The sequence below is a fragment of the Corvus kubaryi genome, unplaced genomic scaffold, assembly GCF_017639235.1.
Source record: "Corvus kubaryi isolate FWS band 111438036 unplaced genomic scaffold, C.kubaryi_AGA036_p1.0 132, whole genome shotgun sequence".
NCBI classification, from domain to species: domain Eukaryota; kingdom Metazoa; phylum Chordata; class Aves; order Passeriformes; family Corvidae; genus Corvus; species Corvus kubaryi.
This window is the reverse complement of record NW_024580666.1, coordinates 11,193,199-11,210,368: the sequence shown is the minus strand read 5'-3', so window position 1 is coordinate 11,210,368 and position 17,170 is coordinate 11,193,199. Positions and strand designations below refer to the sequence as shown.

At 38.2% G+C, this 17,170-nt stretch overlaps 1 protein-coding gene across 2 annotated transcripts in view; it reads right to left on the bottom strand.

Moving 5' to 3' along the window:
- The window catches only part of DOK6 (docking protein 6), a 255,270-nt gene extending 238,162 nt beyond the window's left edge, over positions 1–17,108 (bottom strand). For both annotated transcript variants that reach the window (XM_042032484.1, XM_042032493.1), the window contains exon 1: positions 16,837–17,108. In XM_042032484.1, coding sequence (XP_041888418.1) covers positions 16,837–16,902 — 66 coding nt within the window. In that variant the 5' untranslated portion in view covers positions 16,903–17,108. The remainder of the gene's footprint in view (positions 1–16,836) is intronic.
- Between the last annotated feature and the right edge of the window lie 62 nt (positions 17,109–17,170).

Genomic DNA, 17,170 nt, shown 5'->3' with positions numbered 1-17,170 from the left:
AAGGTATTTTGCTGAAACATATTCAAAGTAAATGAGTGCATGATGCCCCAGGATATGACTTTGTCAATCACAGGAGTGCAACACTTCAGCACAATTAGCACCTGAAATATCTATATTGTATGTGTTATCCATGAGCTTTCTTCCTAATTTACATGGAAAAAGAATTTAAAAAACCCAAAAAACTATGAAAAACATCCTTAATCTGCAAACATCTTAACTACTTACTCAGATCACTCAAATGCCCTCAATAAAATGCAGCCACCATGACCAGAACCTGACTGGCTTGGTAGAGCCCTCTACTGATTACAAAGAAGAAAGGAATAATAACAAACTATTTATTTCACCACTGATTTCAGATTAGGCAAATATACAAGTAACATATCATTACTGAAAAATGCAATTTTCTGTTTGAAATCTTTACTTCTAGTAAAGCAAATAAAAGTTCTGGACAGCTAAAGCCTAATATCAGACCAAATTGTGGAATTAGTATTTAGAATTATTACTGTAGAATATAAAGCAAATAATAATGTGCATTAACACACAATTTTAATGTGCATTAAAATACAAATTTTATGTTTCATAACTTTGATTTGCTATTTACACAGAATATTGGAATTACCATCTCTGTCAGCATAGCAGCAGGCAGAAAAGCTACCATCATGTTTATGCTAATATATACTACAGAAAGATAAAAATAAGTCATATTTTGTTCTTCTAAAACTTTGTCCTCCGCATTTTAATTCTGCATCCCAATTTATTAGGGAAAGAAGGTGTCCAAGAAAAGAACTGGAATAGGAGATAAAACATAAACTTACGTGACCATTAACAGTAAAGCACTACACAGGAGTTAGAACAAGTGTGATTTACTTCATAAAGTTTATGCAGCAAATGTGATTTCAAAATTACTGATAGAAAATTAAAGATAGATAATATTGTGAACACTCGCATCCAGATTAAATGCAAGAGTTAATATTTCTAAAACATTACCTAGTTCAAGAACATATTAGTTTATTTCCCACTTTATCTTATTAAAAACTTACTATCTCATATTTTTTGTTTCACACTTCAGCGAAGTGAAAGGAAAAGGCAGAGGAAAGCTCATGATTTGCTGTCACTGCTATTTGAGGGATGACCCTTTGCTATGTTAAGGGAGTAGATAGATACATTTTGGTAACTGTTTCTCGGCAACAGGAAGGAAAATAAGTGATACCTTTTTTCTTTCCCTTTGGTTTTTTGGTTTGGCTTTATTTTTTTTTAATCCCTCAGGGAAGAATACAGCTTTGGAGTTAAAGAGGCCATGGATCTGTGGTACTGCAAATTATTTTGCATTTTCCATAACTCTTCTTGGAAATACATTGCTGTTCAAATTTTAGTAAAATTAACAGGATTTAGATACATTTTGCTGCATCTGTGAGTAACAGAACATCAGTAGACAACAGATTCTGAATTCGATTGCTTGCAACAAAGTGCTACCCATTCCATGGATATCCACACAAGTTTGCCAAACAGCCAGTCAAGGAGGTCACTCTTGTGAGCCAGACTTGCAAACCCCCAAGATTTTTAAAAGCAGATACAGCCCTTGTTGACTCTGACTGGGGAGTGCCTCTCACATCTATATAGATAAGTTTTAACCATGGCCTCACTGATGATAGGTTTGTTTCGTCTTACAGCCTTTCAAGGCTAAAACTACTGAACAAGAAGGACTACTACACAAGTGCAGAGCCCTGAGAAAACTCAAGACCAACCACTTGTCTGTATTTAAAAATGCTGTCCTGTTATGCATCTAAAACACTGTGTAACAGAATTTCTAGTATTTTACACTGTCATAGATCCACATGGACTTACAACTTGCTTAACTTAATACGGTTTGGTCTAAGGAGTAGAGAAAATTTGCAATCCTAATTAATGTATGTTTGACATAATTTCCATTAAAGCTGCAGAAAAAATTAATATAATGCTAATTACCATTAGTTTTCTCAGTACACTTGATGAACTTGACATGTTTCTCATCTTTTGAACATTAATAAATATTGGATTAAAGCACTGTGTTAAGGCACTTCAACTATCTGCTCTTTTATACACGCGCAGATGCACATTTCATGAACTGTGTGAGATGCTCGGAGAACACACTCTAGATACAGTATGTCCAGTAACAAAATTAAATAGATCTTAATCATGTGAAAGCACAAAATCTCTGAATACTGTCACATTTTTCAAACATGAAGACAAAAACTCACAGCAGCATCTTTTTTTCACTCAGCTAGCATCTTATTTTCCTCTGCTCTAAGCTATGCATGCAGTGTATGAAAAACATGCTAAGACACAAAATAATGGCACTTCCAGAGTGTTATGTTAACAACAAAACACATTTCCATTTATTTTCCCTTTTAGCTTTTGGGACATAAACAGCCATACATCATTATTTGGTATTTTTTTTTCTACTACATAAACTCAAATACAAGCAACAATGATTTTTAATTTAATATTTCAGAAATGAAACAGCAGGTTAGTAGTTCAAAAGGCTACTGTATTACAGTGTAATAATAATGTTCAAAATAAAAGATGAGGATAGCTCAAGAACTAAAGGTCTTAATGGTAAAATAATGGTTCTCCATCCATTCAACATAGAGCAACATCATATAAATCAGGGAGGTGAACATTATCACTTCAACTATAGGCTTATTTCAGCACTAGCTGCATGACACAGGAAAGTTTTTCTTGCTCTTCTGCTCAAAGAAAGGCCTTTCAGGAGTCTCAAAGGAGAAATCTAACGATGCCACGTGCTGAAATACCTCATCGTCATTTGGTGCTTCAGAAAAGCCTGCTGTTTGTCCTCACACTCTTCACGCAAGTGTGACTGTTTCTCTCCAGTTAACAAATTTTAGCTTGCATTAAACCTTATCAGTAAACATGGCAGTACTGCAAAATCAGCAATTAAGGCCTCAATAGCTTCCACCAATTAGAGCTGTTGTGTGCCAAGAGCTACAGCAGAGACAGATTGTGCGCCAGGTTTATTAACTCATTCTTTTTGCAGTGGAACAGCTAAGTGCCTCTTTTCTGGCCACGTTAAAGTACATATAGTTGTTTTACAGTGACATACGCCTCTGCCTTAAAAAACAAAAACAAACTCCCCAGAAGGCTGTTAATTTTTCATTTGGGAGCTTTCATATCTATACTGAAGGAACTACTATCTCTATGAGTAAAATATAATCTAGCATGGCTATACCTGTTGCTATGCAGACAGCACTTCTTTTATTGAACCACCTAAAAGAAATTTTTCTTCCACGTCTGTACCCTCATCCCCTATTGGTGCGTTCCCTGATCCCAAAAGAACCTGCACTGATGGGGACTTCATTCACATGAGTGACTATTTCTTCATCAGTGTGGGGGGAGAAGGGAACTGCTACAATCAAGATTCAGAAATCCATTTGCATAGACATGATGGCAGAAATGGATGATAGATTTAGGTGGAGAGAAATCTTTCAGCGAAAAAGAATAACATGAGACTTTGAAGGATTGGTTTAACATTTCAGATGTTGGAGTGTAAGCTCTTCCAGGCAGGGACCAGAATGCTGTTAGGCATTTCTATTCTCCCCAGCATAGTTCAACAATGATTAATTTGCACTGCAGCACTAGAAATCACGAACAATTAAAAGCTGTGGTTTTCCAGAGTGCTGCATACCTTCAGCAACTTTTTTACTTAAATGCAGATAAAGAGGCAGGCCTACAAGAAACCATGTTATTCAAGATTTCCTTCAGCAAGAGAACGTGCATTTAAGTCTAAATGTTAGAAAATGTCATTCACTGCATCTGTTAGGATAACTAGAAAGCAATATTAAAAGCAATTCACATAACAGAGTCCATTTAATATGATCATCAATATTTCAGACTGATTTTGAAACTGAAGAAAAAAGAAGAAACCAAGATGCATATGTAACAAAATTTATATTTCATGAACCTTAATTGGTGTAACTAGGGTACAGGGATTAAAGGCCTACGCCTAAGGCATCTGGTCCTGAGGACAAAATATTACACAAGCATTTTCATTTTTGGGTTTAGAAATTAAGTTTAACTCTCCTGATTCCGAAGAAAAGCTGAAGCATGAAATCTGAACAAATCCCATTTACATGGGATGCACTCCTAAACTACCTGCCTACCTAGAAAAGAATTTTGAAGATGAGGAACTGCTCTTCCCAGCTTAGGTTTTAATAGCATTTGCTGGGATTGATAGAATTTTATGAAATTGCTGTAACAAAGGACTGACTGAATGAAACTTGGTCAAAGCACTCACTGCTGTGGTGAGCCCTGTGGCTGGCGTGTGATACCTGCAAACACACACACTTTCAGAGACGCTTGCACAATCAAGGGCAGATTTGGCCCTCTTTATCAGAGGTCTTTCCTCTGTATTTGTATTTGAACTCATTGCAAGCCTAACTCCATGAACAAACACTAGTGACAAAAATCAAGAATCTCTTGGCAATTAGGCACTGCTAGTTGAGCCTCCATTTTCACTATTTCAGTCACGATCATCTTAACAGCTATGCAGTCAGCTATGCTTTGTTTTATAGCTCTCTAAAGTTGACTTCAAAGGGTGGCTAGCAGCATTCCCCATTTCAGATCTCCTGTTTAACTCAGTTCATCTATTGTGCATTCAGCTCAGCCCTGAGCACAGCGACGGTGCAGCTGTGGCACCACTGTGGGTTAGCTTGGGTCAATGAAATCAATATAATTTACAACTTTTTACATTGTCCTAAACTTAAAAGTCTGACATGTACTGAAGGAGACTGTATTCCTTTTCATACGCTTTTCTACCCACAAGCAGATATTTGGCCCATTAGTTCAGTCCCTTTTAATCAGTACAGGTAAATTAAGCAAGTACATTCAGACATATATCTATTTACTTAAATGAGAATGAGTATATATTCTTTCTAGTAAATTCCTAATTACAGAAAGGAAAACTGTTAAGTTTTGCTATCAGAAGATCAATTATTTATTACTTATGCTGTTCTAGGAAATGTTTCAGGTAAGTCAGGGGTGGAAGAAAGAAAAGATTCTGAAGAATTGAACAAGAGGCACCACCTCACTACAGTTTTCAATTCCATTTTGTTTACATTGCAGCAGAGGATAGATTCACCTTGAATATTCTTTTTTTTAGGTTAAATGACTGTAAGCCACAAAATAACATTAAACAGAAACACAGCAGAAATGACTGATTTTCCATTTCAGAGAAGAGAGGAAAAAAAAAAAAATCCACGCAAAAATTCTTTTCTGACATCAAGAATTCTGGAAAATACACCTCCAAAACCATTTTGAAATGTATTTAACCTCTGGGTTCTCTTGAGAAATGCACTGCATTATGTTATGATCATGTCAAAATCAAGTCAAAAATATTTACAAGTAGCATTTACTTTTCTATTTTCTCCTTCAGTTCAAAAAATCCCAAAGCAATACATTTAAACACTTAGGTATATTATTGTATAAAAGCTGCTAGAGCAACATTTATCCTCAAATAAATACACTATGAGGTCCACCAGTATAAATTTTCCTCTCATTGCCCACAAATCTCATCTAAATCTATTCCATGGCTGCTCTACAGATTCCTCCGTATGTCTCACTGTGAGGTTTCCATTTTCAATGTACCTCAGATTCCTAATTCTGATAGTTTAGCCAATGTTCTCCACCAGCTGCTAAGCTGTTACCATTAGTTACAGCTCCCTTTCACGATTTGTAAGCATTATCTTCATCCCAAATGATTAGGAAGTGTCTGAAAAGAGTCATCTCTAATGATACTCTACAGATATTCACACCTAATTCTTCAAAATAACCCGAACCTTCTGAAATGGCCGTGACTCCACAATATCACGTTTGGCCCCAGGGTCTTGGACAAGTCCGATAACGTGTAATAGCTTATATTCTAGAAATAGAGCCTTTGCGTTAATGTATCTACTTTACCTTTAAAAAACTGCAGTGTTCTTCTTTATTAAGACCTCTGGGACCACAAAAATAATTCCATTCTTGTTTTTCTGCAATGACATCAGATTACAGCAGTCTGCTTCCTTTCTTTTGCTCCTTGATCCTTCTGCTACATTTTTTAATATTTATATATTTACTACATCACACATCATTATTGGGAATAACAGCTGTCAGAGATTCTGCTCCACTGGGAAAGACAGATCTCGGAGTTTTTGACTCTGCTTTTTGCAAATCTAATTTTCACTAATTCTCAGCTAAAATTTATGTACAAATGCAGATTTAGTGCTGAGAAACTTTTTCTGTTGCACAGCTTCTCCTGCAAAAATGTTTGCTCTTCAAAGTCATCAGAAGAAATTAAAGATGTGCCTACACTGAGCAGTGAGACCTAATGAAAGCAACTATTACATACACCTGAAACAGATGATCTAGTTCATCTACATGCTCACACTTAAAGCCAAAAGTAGTTCCCTTTCTCTTTTTTTTCTTTTGGATGGTTCTACATTAGAATTTTCATTATCAAAAAAAAAAAAAAAACCCAAACCCTAGACATCCAGATTATTTAACAATTGAAAAAAATGTCACATGATGAAGGAACTCAACTTCATTAAATGCATTACCACCCAAGTGTGTTGATAATGAGAAAGGTTCAACCAACACTCATATTAGCAAAGGCTACCCAGTACATCTTCAACCTTTTTCTTTGAGCTATGACCCACTGAAGAAGATACTAATCATTCAGTGATCTCAAAATTATTCCTTTTCTGCAGAAAAAAAGTATTTTTTTTTGTTATAGGCAAACCAGTGCCCTGACAATATTGGTTGCTACAAGTCTTCTGGAAGTGCTCATACTAGTATTACTATTACGGGCAAACCATAATTTGATTTTTCTGTTTTTTTTTTTCTTTTTGTAACCTTATATATTTCCTCTCAGTAAAGGCTTTTTTAGTGCTCTTTTGTTGCACATATTGTGTTGGTAGAATTCCTCAAGAAACAATGTTTTTTGTTATCTCTAGACTCCGCAAGGGGACTCAACTGATTCACCCTACAACCTGCACAAAGTCACACAGACCTTAGATGCAAATACACGCTCCCCATGGTGGGCTCCAAGATATTATGGGTAAAACACACAACTTAAGGCTAAGTATTAGCATTGCTTATCAGAATGTTTCACATAACCCTACAGAGTAAGGGTTTTCCAATTTTCTTGTGGAAGAATATGCCTTTTGTAAAATTTGGAGATGCGAAAACTCTGATGTCTTTTCAAAATCTGACCAGTGCTCCGCTCCCCTAGGAAAGGAAAAAGATGCTGTAGTAACATCTTTAACCCTTCCCCCTGCTTTAAAATAAGGCTGTTACTTTGTGTGTCAAGTACTTGACAAATACAGTTTTTCTGCATGGCTGGGGTTAGAAATTTACACCCACAACTGCAGACCAGCAACCCAAGCAGTTATGGAATTGTCTCATGCACCATATTCAGCTTTCAGGATTGTTCTGCCAAACAAGATGTGAACAATTCTACCTTAGCCATTTCAATATCTACTTTTAAAAGTGAAATTCTCCAACACTTTACATTTTGTGCCACAATTCTGTCCCAGGGCAAAAGAGACATAAGGCCTATCAAAGTTATCAGCTTCAGACTTCTTGCATTCCTGTTCCTGACACTTGTTTCTAAGAAGAAAACAGAAAACTGATGAGCAATCATTTCTATCAGTAAGATCTGGGGGGAAAATGCAAAATATTTTCCTTCTTTATACACAAAAATCTAAAATAATTTACAGATACCTGAACAAATACTGCCTTGTAAAAAAAAAAAAAAAATAGAAGAATTCAATATAACACACCCAAAAGTTTACTTCTGCAACCAAAACTCTTCATACAACATTAAAATAGAAAGTGACCATGCCTGAGGAGAGAGGTTGCACCAGGTGACCTTCAGAGCTCTCTTTCAACCTCAGCTATTCCACAGTTATGAAATCTGAATTACTAAAAACAAAATATGAATTATTCCAGTGTTTTCTATAGAGCGGTAGCACCTAATAACATTTTGACCACAATCAGCATTAGCCAACCTACATTCTAAAGGAGAACTTAACATGAGTTTATAGTTGAGACAGACAAAATAAAGCAATGATGGGTGAAAAGAGATTGTACTAATTTTACAAACAGAAAAGCTAAGCTCAGAAAGCCTGTTTCCCATTTACACTAACAGCATTCACTATGCTGGCAGTATAAGGGGCCTCAACACAGTTTTAAATTTAATTTAGTGTACAGTGGGCTTAGTATAATTGAGAATAAGGCTGGAATGAATCAAAGTACTCAAGACTACAAATTACATCTCTAAAAAAGACTAAAATTTAACTTTTCTAATACTGAGTCCAACATGTCAGTACAAAGACTTTTGTCTTCTCGAAAGAGGTTATTTCACCAACAGTGCAGAAAGCTCTAAAATTCATTCTGTAGTTTAAGATACTAGAACTACAGAAAATAAAACTCAGTAAAATATCTTTTATTTTAATAGCCTTGTTACAAATATGAAAAACTAACCTCCACTCTTTGTTGTTAGGGTGTTTATTGCCATGCTGTTTTATATATATTACACATATCATACGCCTTACAATTATCACACTAGTCTAGTGATTAATAATTTAATATGTCAATTTCAGTTAAAATGGAAGCTTTCCCCTCTTTTTAGGCACTGTACAAAACCAATAATTATGACCACTTGTTCAGAAAAAAACTGTTGCATTCTTATTTTGTAAGACTTCATGCACTCTTTTCTCTTTGCAGGAAAAAAAGTGTTTGCATGAGAAAAGAGAATATACCAATTCACTCTGAGGACATGGTATCTTGGAGCAAGACTGTCTCAAATAAAAATCCAGGGACAAAGAAAGAGTATTGGAAGTATCAAGGGCTTCCTTCTCAAAGATGGTAGTAATTTGGTTCCACAGTGGTGACAACCTTTGGATATTAAACTTTGCTATTAACTCTCTTTGCAGTGAACAGGTAGGGTAAATATGCCAAAGAGTCCTTCCAGCAGACACGTCGCCTAACTTTTTTCTCCAGCTCTATTCAATGCTGTGTGCTTCTAATTCCTCTCTGACATGTTAATGAATACAACCTTTCCAAAGTTCAGCCCAGATAAGCCGGAGATGATGAGAGACATTTTGGCAACTGAACAACAGAGAGAAAGAAGATCAATCTTTTAAAAGATTTACACACTTCCCTTAATTATCTTCCTAATTTATGTGCATCTTAAGTGAAGAGTAATTCCTGTGAGGCTCCATTTGTATGGGCTTGTAGCGTCTCAGTATGACAGCAATGCCATGTTTCACAGGTTGCAATTGTTCAAAAGCATCAGAATCTGGAAGACTTATTTTGCAGTGGAGATCACTTTTGAAAAGGAGCATATTTCATTACTAGCTTACAGACTGCATATCTTTTTTCCCCCTTAATTTCTAAATAGACTTCAAAATTAACGTTCATCTTCAAAACTCTTCAAAACTCTTTCCAAGAAAGCTATCCTACCCTATCCTAGTCGGTAAGAGTACTCCTGGAGACAGTAGATTCAATTCTGATGCCAGCTGCAAATCTCACTGTTTGGAACTCTCTTGACTTGTAAAGTTTTCAGATATAGTGGTTTACAAGCTGCACTTATCAATCACACAGATTTTCTTCTCAGACATGATGTGTGAACACGTATTCTGAGTATTAAAAAAAATATTAATCAAAAGTAAGCATTTATGTGCATAAGTGTCAAGATACAGTTTCTGCACACACTTTACTCTCACTAAAACCTTTTTTATAAGTTTGCAATTTTGTCCTGCTACATAAAAACTTTCTCCACAATATTAAAAGGCTTCCTTGTTTTTCTTTATTGATTTTCTTCAAGAAATTTCATAATATTTAGAGTTGAAGTCTGTATTTTTTCTGTAAAAAAAATTTCAACCAAACTATGATTCATTAAAATAATACACCACAATCTTTTTGAATCTTAGAATTGCACTGCAAGTTGTAAAGATTAAAAACAAAAATTGCAGTGTAACATTTACAATTAGTATGTTAAATATAACATATATGAAAGTATACAGTAAAACACCCACATTTTGGTTCAATAACAGATTATTATTTTAAAGAACAGTGAGGGATATAATTCAGCATCCATACACATAAAATACTGCTTGCATTCAACAAAGAGAATATTTTACGTTGCTCTCTCAGACTGCACAGAAGTGTATTAACTACATCACAACATTTGTGAAAAGCTGCTCAGCTAGATGATCTTCCACATAACCTAAAACAAAAGAAAAACTTTCCAGGGTAATGTAGACCTCAAAACCTTTATTTGAATTTTATTATTTTTAAAAAGAGCATTTCATAGCATGCTTTTTTAAAAATGTCTCATTAGTATCTATCTAAAATATATGCTCTACACACAGTCACATATATAAACGTGTAACTAACAACTGACTCACATATGCTGTTGCCTGAATATGCTGTTGCCAGGCAACAGCTATAAAGCATTTTGCACTGCTTGCAAAAATCTGAATGAATGATTCGAAGAGAGATTATTTCTAAAAAACTAAAAGGAAGAAAACTCACTACTGGAATTATATGAATAATTCCTTGTATATTTCAAGGACTAATAGAGCATGTTCCTTCCATAATCACCAATTTCTGAAAGGACAATTCCTTTGAGTAGGATTTGAGGGGCATTTTACAACAAGGAAATTCATGTTCTGTGCATGTGGCTAATGTTCCCACATGGACACTGAACCAAAGCCACCAAAGTTAATGGGTTCCTTAAACTGACTTCAGGGTCATTTCACTGGGTCTTTTCATCAGGTTTTAACCGTCCATCACAGGACAAAAATGACAGACTCTTAAATGAAAAAACAGAAGGCCTTACAGGAGATACAAATTCATTCTCAATAAAATGTTACCATCTTACAATATGCAAGTGAGAGAGTCTGTACAAACACTTCTTTGTGTAATCTTCATACAGCTGAGGTGTAATCTCACTGAGGCTAATGGTATTACACACAAGAGTAAAAATAGAAGCATCTATAATCCATTGATAACATGGATGTGATATGCTATCCACAAAAGAGAACTATTTGACTCTTTAAGTAAGTGCCATCCATTACAAAATTACTAGACCTTTGGCTATCACACCTCTTGGGAATTAAGAGCTGGAAAAGCACATCAAGAAAATCAACTGGGAAGCACAGCAACTTCAAAGTGCTTACCATAAGCCTGACTCACAAGTTGCTTTAACACAAACATTAGCATAAAAAAAGTAGTGGGATTTTTTGTCCTTGTTCACTGTGGCTGCAAGATATTTCCTTCAATTTCCTGTACAATATGCTCAATCAATAAAAACTGGTCAGAAGCTCAAGATGACTGTTCTTTCTATAATGACCAAATTGGAAATCCATGTATTTTCTTTTTAATTCTTCAAATCCATTCACATAACTGTAGCAAGAAGACTGAAAGCAGTAATTATTGGTATTTCAAATGATACTTTCAGTATTAAGTAGTGAATGTGACTAGCTTCTTTAATGGATTACGGTGAAATCCTTTCAATTCCATATCTCACGTTGCCTTGAACTATCGTGAAAAAGAAACTCCTTTACATGGAAGGAATCTGAAATCTAAATCCTGTCCATCTGGAGCTTTATAAAAACTAAAATGAACTTATTATAAATAGGAATCAGGGTTTTATAGTTTCATTCAAATTAGTTTCATGCTCCAAGACATAACTCACAGTTTATGTCACCGGTCAGGATGTAGTTATACAAAAGGCAACCTCGATGCTTACCACCAGGCTGAGCACCTTTCCCATAGATGATAATATAAAATAATCTATGGAAAGGATATCCACTCCAGGTGCACTACTTGCCTGTACTTTTTCATGTGTTCGCTTGTTTCTTAGTATATGCTGTGGCAACTCAAAGAAATAGAAGAACCTTTACTTTGCCCTCCGTATTCATCATGACCCACTTGCAGAGCCAGCGCGATCAATCAATGTAATCTCAAACCCAAGACATTTTGCAGGTCCCTTTGCTTTCTTCACCCTAAATATACACACGATATCAATTGAATGTTAGGCTTTTGTAAGACACATATTGCATTATTTCAAGAGGAACCACGCTGCAATCAGTGGTTTGCATTCATAGCATTGTTAGTCCTGATTGATTGAAGATGGGGTTAACAGCAGAAGGAGAAACACTGTGTTCATTTCCAGAAAAGGTACCTGTAATGATCTAAAGGTATGCTTAAAAATAGGGAAGGGTTATACAGTAAAACTTCTAATTTGGTGACTAAGAGCAACCTACTATTTATTAATCAATCAAGACTAACTGGCAGGTACAATTTTCTCTTCAGATAGATATTAAACTGAAGCACCCAGAAAATAATTCCACTTAGTATGTGGAAACACAGAAAAACTAGTAATTATTAACAAACTGAGTGAAAATTTCCAATAGACAGGATTCTTTTGTTCTATGGCTGAGGCATGACAAAAAAAAGACAGAAACAAACAAACAATAAGATTATGACTTCGAAGGTTGATATGGGTCAAAACAAGACTATCAAAGCGACACAATGTTCATTTTTAATTAGACTTCCTAATGTGACATCAAATTGTTTTTCTTCTAAGAAACAGCACTTCAGCAAGGCATGAAATCTTCACAGCTTAGTTTATTAGGAGGCAACAAAGGGATTCCAATCTGCTACAAGAAAGTTTCAGCCTATAAGCACAGCCAGTGCAGTACAAAATTGTGTCATATGAATTTTAATGTGACACAAGTATGAAAGATTCCAAAAGAACAAAGACAGCACAGTCCTGTTCCAGAGTACACAAATGACCTATTCTGATCTGAACAGCACACCACATTACAATCAAATTTATTTCGAAGAAGGGTCACGCAGGTCAAATGTAATGGCTGCAAGAATGAGTATTTCCTTTATGTAGTATTAGAGAAAAGCAAAATATCAAACAATGCCAGAATGCCAGGGCACTGAAAAGAAAGGCATATTTAGGCTGCAGGGAAACAGATTTTATAAAAATGTTTTAATACAGTCATCCTCAATGACTACAGTTTCTAAGTTTCAAAGACACTGTGATACCTTGAAGATGCAATGTATACAAGTGAGCTTGCATACTACATAGCCTTTAACATATATTTGACATTTCAAGGCACCAGAGAGAAAAGTTTCATGTACACCTCATGCTTAACAAAAGCAGGGAGACAGGCTAAGTGATCAGACTGGATGGATGTGTCTCTTCATGGCCTGATAGCTCCATGGCAGAAACCATGATATTCCCAGGTGTCAGAAAACAGCAACAGAGAGGCTGGTAAAGCTCCTCAGCTGATTATCCAACTTTACAACAAAAGCAATTTTAACAACATAAAAGTATGAGAACAATGAGGTCTACTTGAAAACACTGTCAGAAGAATAAACAGCAATTCATTAAGATGTAAAAGCGAATGGTAAACAAGCAGTTAAGGATTACAGTGAAAAGCAGGCAAAACAAAATTTAATGATTAAGTATCACTAAGCAGAAAAAGTAATGACAAATTCTCACAGTTCTTCTTGCCATGTATTTCCATCAAGATTCAGGCATCATTTTTGTCTTCAAATCACTTTTCTGAACAGAATCAATTACTGATGGGAAAAAAGCTCGAGTCCTGACTTCACGCATGCTATGGATAGAATTTGAAGGTACATGGGGAATAGGCACACAGGGTAACAAGTACTTAAAGCAAGGTGTAAAATGTCAGAAGTAAACGTTATACCTCATTAGGAAAACAATCATAAAGATTTCTATTTTACAGTTAGACAAAGATTTACTACTTGGATTTTTGTAAATTAAATTCTTGAAAAACTAAATTCTACCAGAAAGTTCTCCCAAATGAAAGCTTGTTGTTGTGGGGCTTTTTTCAATAAAATGAAAATATACTATTGAAGTATCTTCCATTTGATTCCTAGCCAGGGCTCCCTCAGTCACAAAACAAGACAGAATAAAATCCAAATTGGACGAATTTCCATAACAAATTAGCTACCAGCCTAAAGGTTAGAATTAGTCTTATTGCCCAAATCTAGCACTAAAATTTGTATTAGACACCTCAGCTCTCCAAGTTTTAATCAATCTGCTTTTCAGGAGACTTTGAAATATTCAAAGAATGTAGACTATTATGCCCCAAAAAACTACCCCAGTAACTTCCATTTGTAAGGATGAAACATAACTAGCAAGAGATAAAATTCTATTGCCATATTTAAGAAGTTATCTTGGCCTTACTTTCCAGAACCCATAGCTCTCTTCCCTCTTTTCAGTATTTTGGGAGGTTAATGAATATTTTCATTTGCTAGCAGACATTTATATCCCTGAAAACTGATGTATTCACCTACATTATGATGGCTCCAGTGTAAGTCACTAAGGTTTGGACTTGGAGACAGACATAAAGGAAAAAAATACAAACCTTTAATGCTTCACTTGGTGAATAAAAATTGCATTTAGATATTCAGTCACGAGAATCCAATTAGCTATGGATATATACACACATATTCATACCTTTCAACCATCACACTCATTTGAATTTTGATGCTATTTTCTATAAAATATAATCCCTTTTAAATTGTATTTAATAGATTTATTCAGATATGCATTTCCATATGTCATATTTAAGCTTATACTACCACCTGCCTGAGGCTGTACAGTCTGAATTGTCACCCTCACACACTTCAGTAGGAGAAAATCCTCCACAGACACCATATGAACTGTTTCCCTTCTGCTTAGTGTAGAGGTATGATAATCATTAAGACCATGGAAAATATCCACGCAAAAAAAACGTTATATGCGTCCCCCTTAAAAAAATCAGATTAACATCTTCAAAACAAAATATTCAAGCTACATAAGATATTCCGCAATGAAATATCAATGTCTTCCCAATTTTTTTTACACAGGTCAGCAAGTATCATCCAACTCTACATTTGTTGCACATACACCACAGACATAGGTATATGAAAGTATTTGCATACATAGAGATATGCATAAACGTAATTTCACACTTAAAGGACGCTGAGATGGCTTCAAATCCAGATTTGCAAACCAAATAGATTAACTCTGCTTCCAACTACAAACATCAAGGTGATGGGATACCATCTCTGCTTTCTACTGGGCCCATCCAATAACACTGCTGAGCAGGGGAAAAACTGATGAGCAAAGGTTAAGCAGAGGACTGCCAGAAACAAACTACGGCTTAGAAATTGCTTCTTCAGATAAGATTAATGCTTGACTGATGCACAGTCTTTGGGTTGTAAAATCATTAATAAGAGCATCCATTCTCTTTGGATTTACACCATCTCTCAAATACTTGTAGTTGAGGCTATTAAGGGTTTGGACCAAACTTTCCTGTGCTCTTTTGGAATTAACAGCCCTGCCAAGTCATCAAAGTGCTCCAAAGGTCAATTTATGATTAGTGTCCCACCATCCTGCACAATGTGTCTGCAAGCAAAGCACAGCATCTGGGGGGAAGGGAGAGACGGAGAGAAGGAGGAGGAGATAAATATTAGCACAGTGATAAGCTCACAGAGCACGACTTGGAGGAGGGCAGATTTCACATGGTCCCTGCTGTTAGGTTTCAGAGCAAGCGGGGACCACCCCCTGGAAGGGAGAGCTGGTAGAGATTCTGCACTTTTTTGCACACCTGAAGAAAAACTAAAAGAGTGAACGGAAAGAACCTCAGACCTCCTCCCAGCCTCAGGCCAACAGGGACTTGGACCTTTTGGGATTATTGGCAACATCAGTAGCTGCGCAAGCCAGCAAGCATTCCTGCTCTCTCACAAAGGGTAGGAGACAGCCGAAACATATGACTCCCGGGACCGACTGAAGTTTAGAGAATCCTGACCTCTGCACACACTTTGCTCCAACTTCATCGCCTTTTCAAGGTTTGCTGCACCCCTTCAGGGAAAGTGCCCATGGCCAATCTGATAACGCGGTGTCGCTGAGCATCCCGGTGGGCACTGCGAACAGCCACCCTCACCTAAGAGATTGCCCCGAGTTTTTATCACTGTCAGCCTCTGCCTCTGCCTCTAGGTTCACGAGGCTGCCACCCCGTTGCCTCCCTGCCCGTCCCCGGTGCACTGCAGGCTCCCATTCCCCAGCCACTCATGCCCTAGGGCAGAGCACCACCACACCTCCACGCCTGCTTTTCTCTGTTACTCTGTTACTCCGGTACCAGCAGAGTGTTTTCTGACCCTGCCCGGATTGAAAACATCCCTCTCCGAAATGGGCGGGAGAGAGAGAGAGGAAGAATCTGTACACAAAGTTTACAGATCCTGCCTACGCCTTCCTCTCCCCACCCAAGCCCTTGCCGTAGGCAGCAGGGCGAGGGACAGGGGAGCCCAGGGACGGGCAAAAGGGGGGTGTCAGCCCCGGCCTGGGCTGGGGGACTCGAGAAGGACGGGGGCACGGGGCGCAGCTTTTCGCGGACAGTGACCCTGGCGGGCGATCGCTGAGACAGAAGGGAGAAGCGGCGCCTTCCCGGAGAGGGGAGCAGCCGGCTCTTTCCGAGGCGCAATGGCAGCGCATCCCCACCGACCCCTCCGGATCCGGGAGCAAACTCCAAGCCTCGGCAGCAGCAGGCAGCAGCAGCACCAATGGCAGCAGCAGCAGCCAGCAGCAGCACCAATGGCAGCAGCAGCACCGGCAGCAGCACCGGCAGCAGCACCGGCAGCAGGTCGCCGCGCCCCGCGCTGGCGGCCCCGGCCCGGGGCACCGCCGCCCCCCAGACCGGCGAGGCGACACCCAGCCCCTCGCCCCCACCCCGGGCAGGGCCGGTGAAGGGAGAAAGAACTCACCCCCAGCTTCCTGCTGCGGATTTTCACGTAGCCCTGCTTGACTATATCGTTAAAGTTGGAGGCCATGGCAAGCGCTGCCTGTTTCCTCCCCTCCGCACCCGGAGTCCTCCTCCTCCTCCTCCACCACCGCCGCCGTCGCCTCCTCCTCCTCCTCCTCTCCCGGGCCCTCCCGGGTGCCGCCGGCCGCTGGCTCCAGAGGCGCTTCTGGCATCCAGGCAGCGGCAGCCGCCGCGCTCCGCTCCGCCCGCGCCCCGCTCCTCCCGCGGCCGCTCCGCTCCGCTCCGCACCGCCCCGCCGGGCGGGTGGCGGCCGCTCCGCCCCGCTCCGCTCCTCC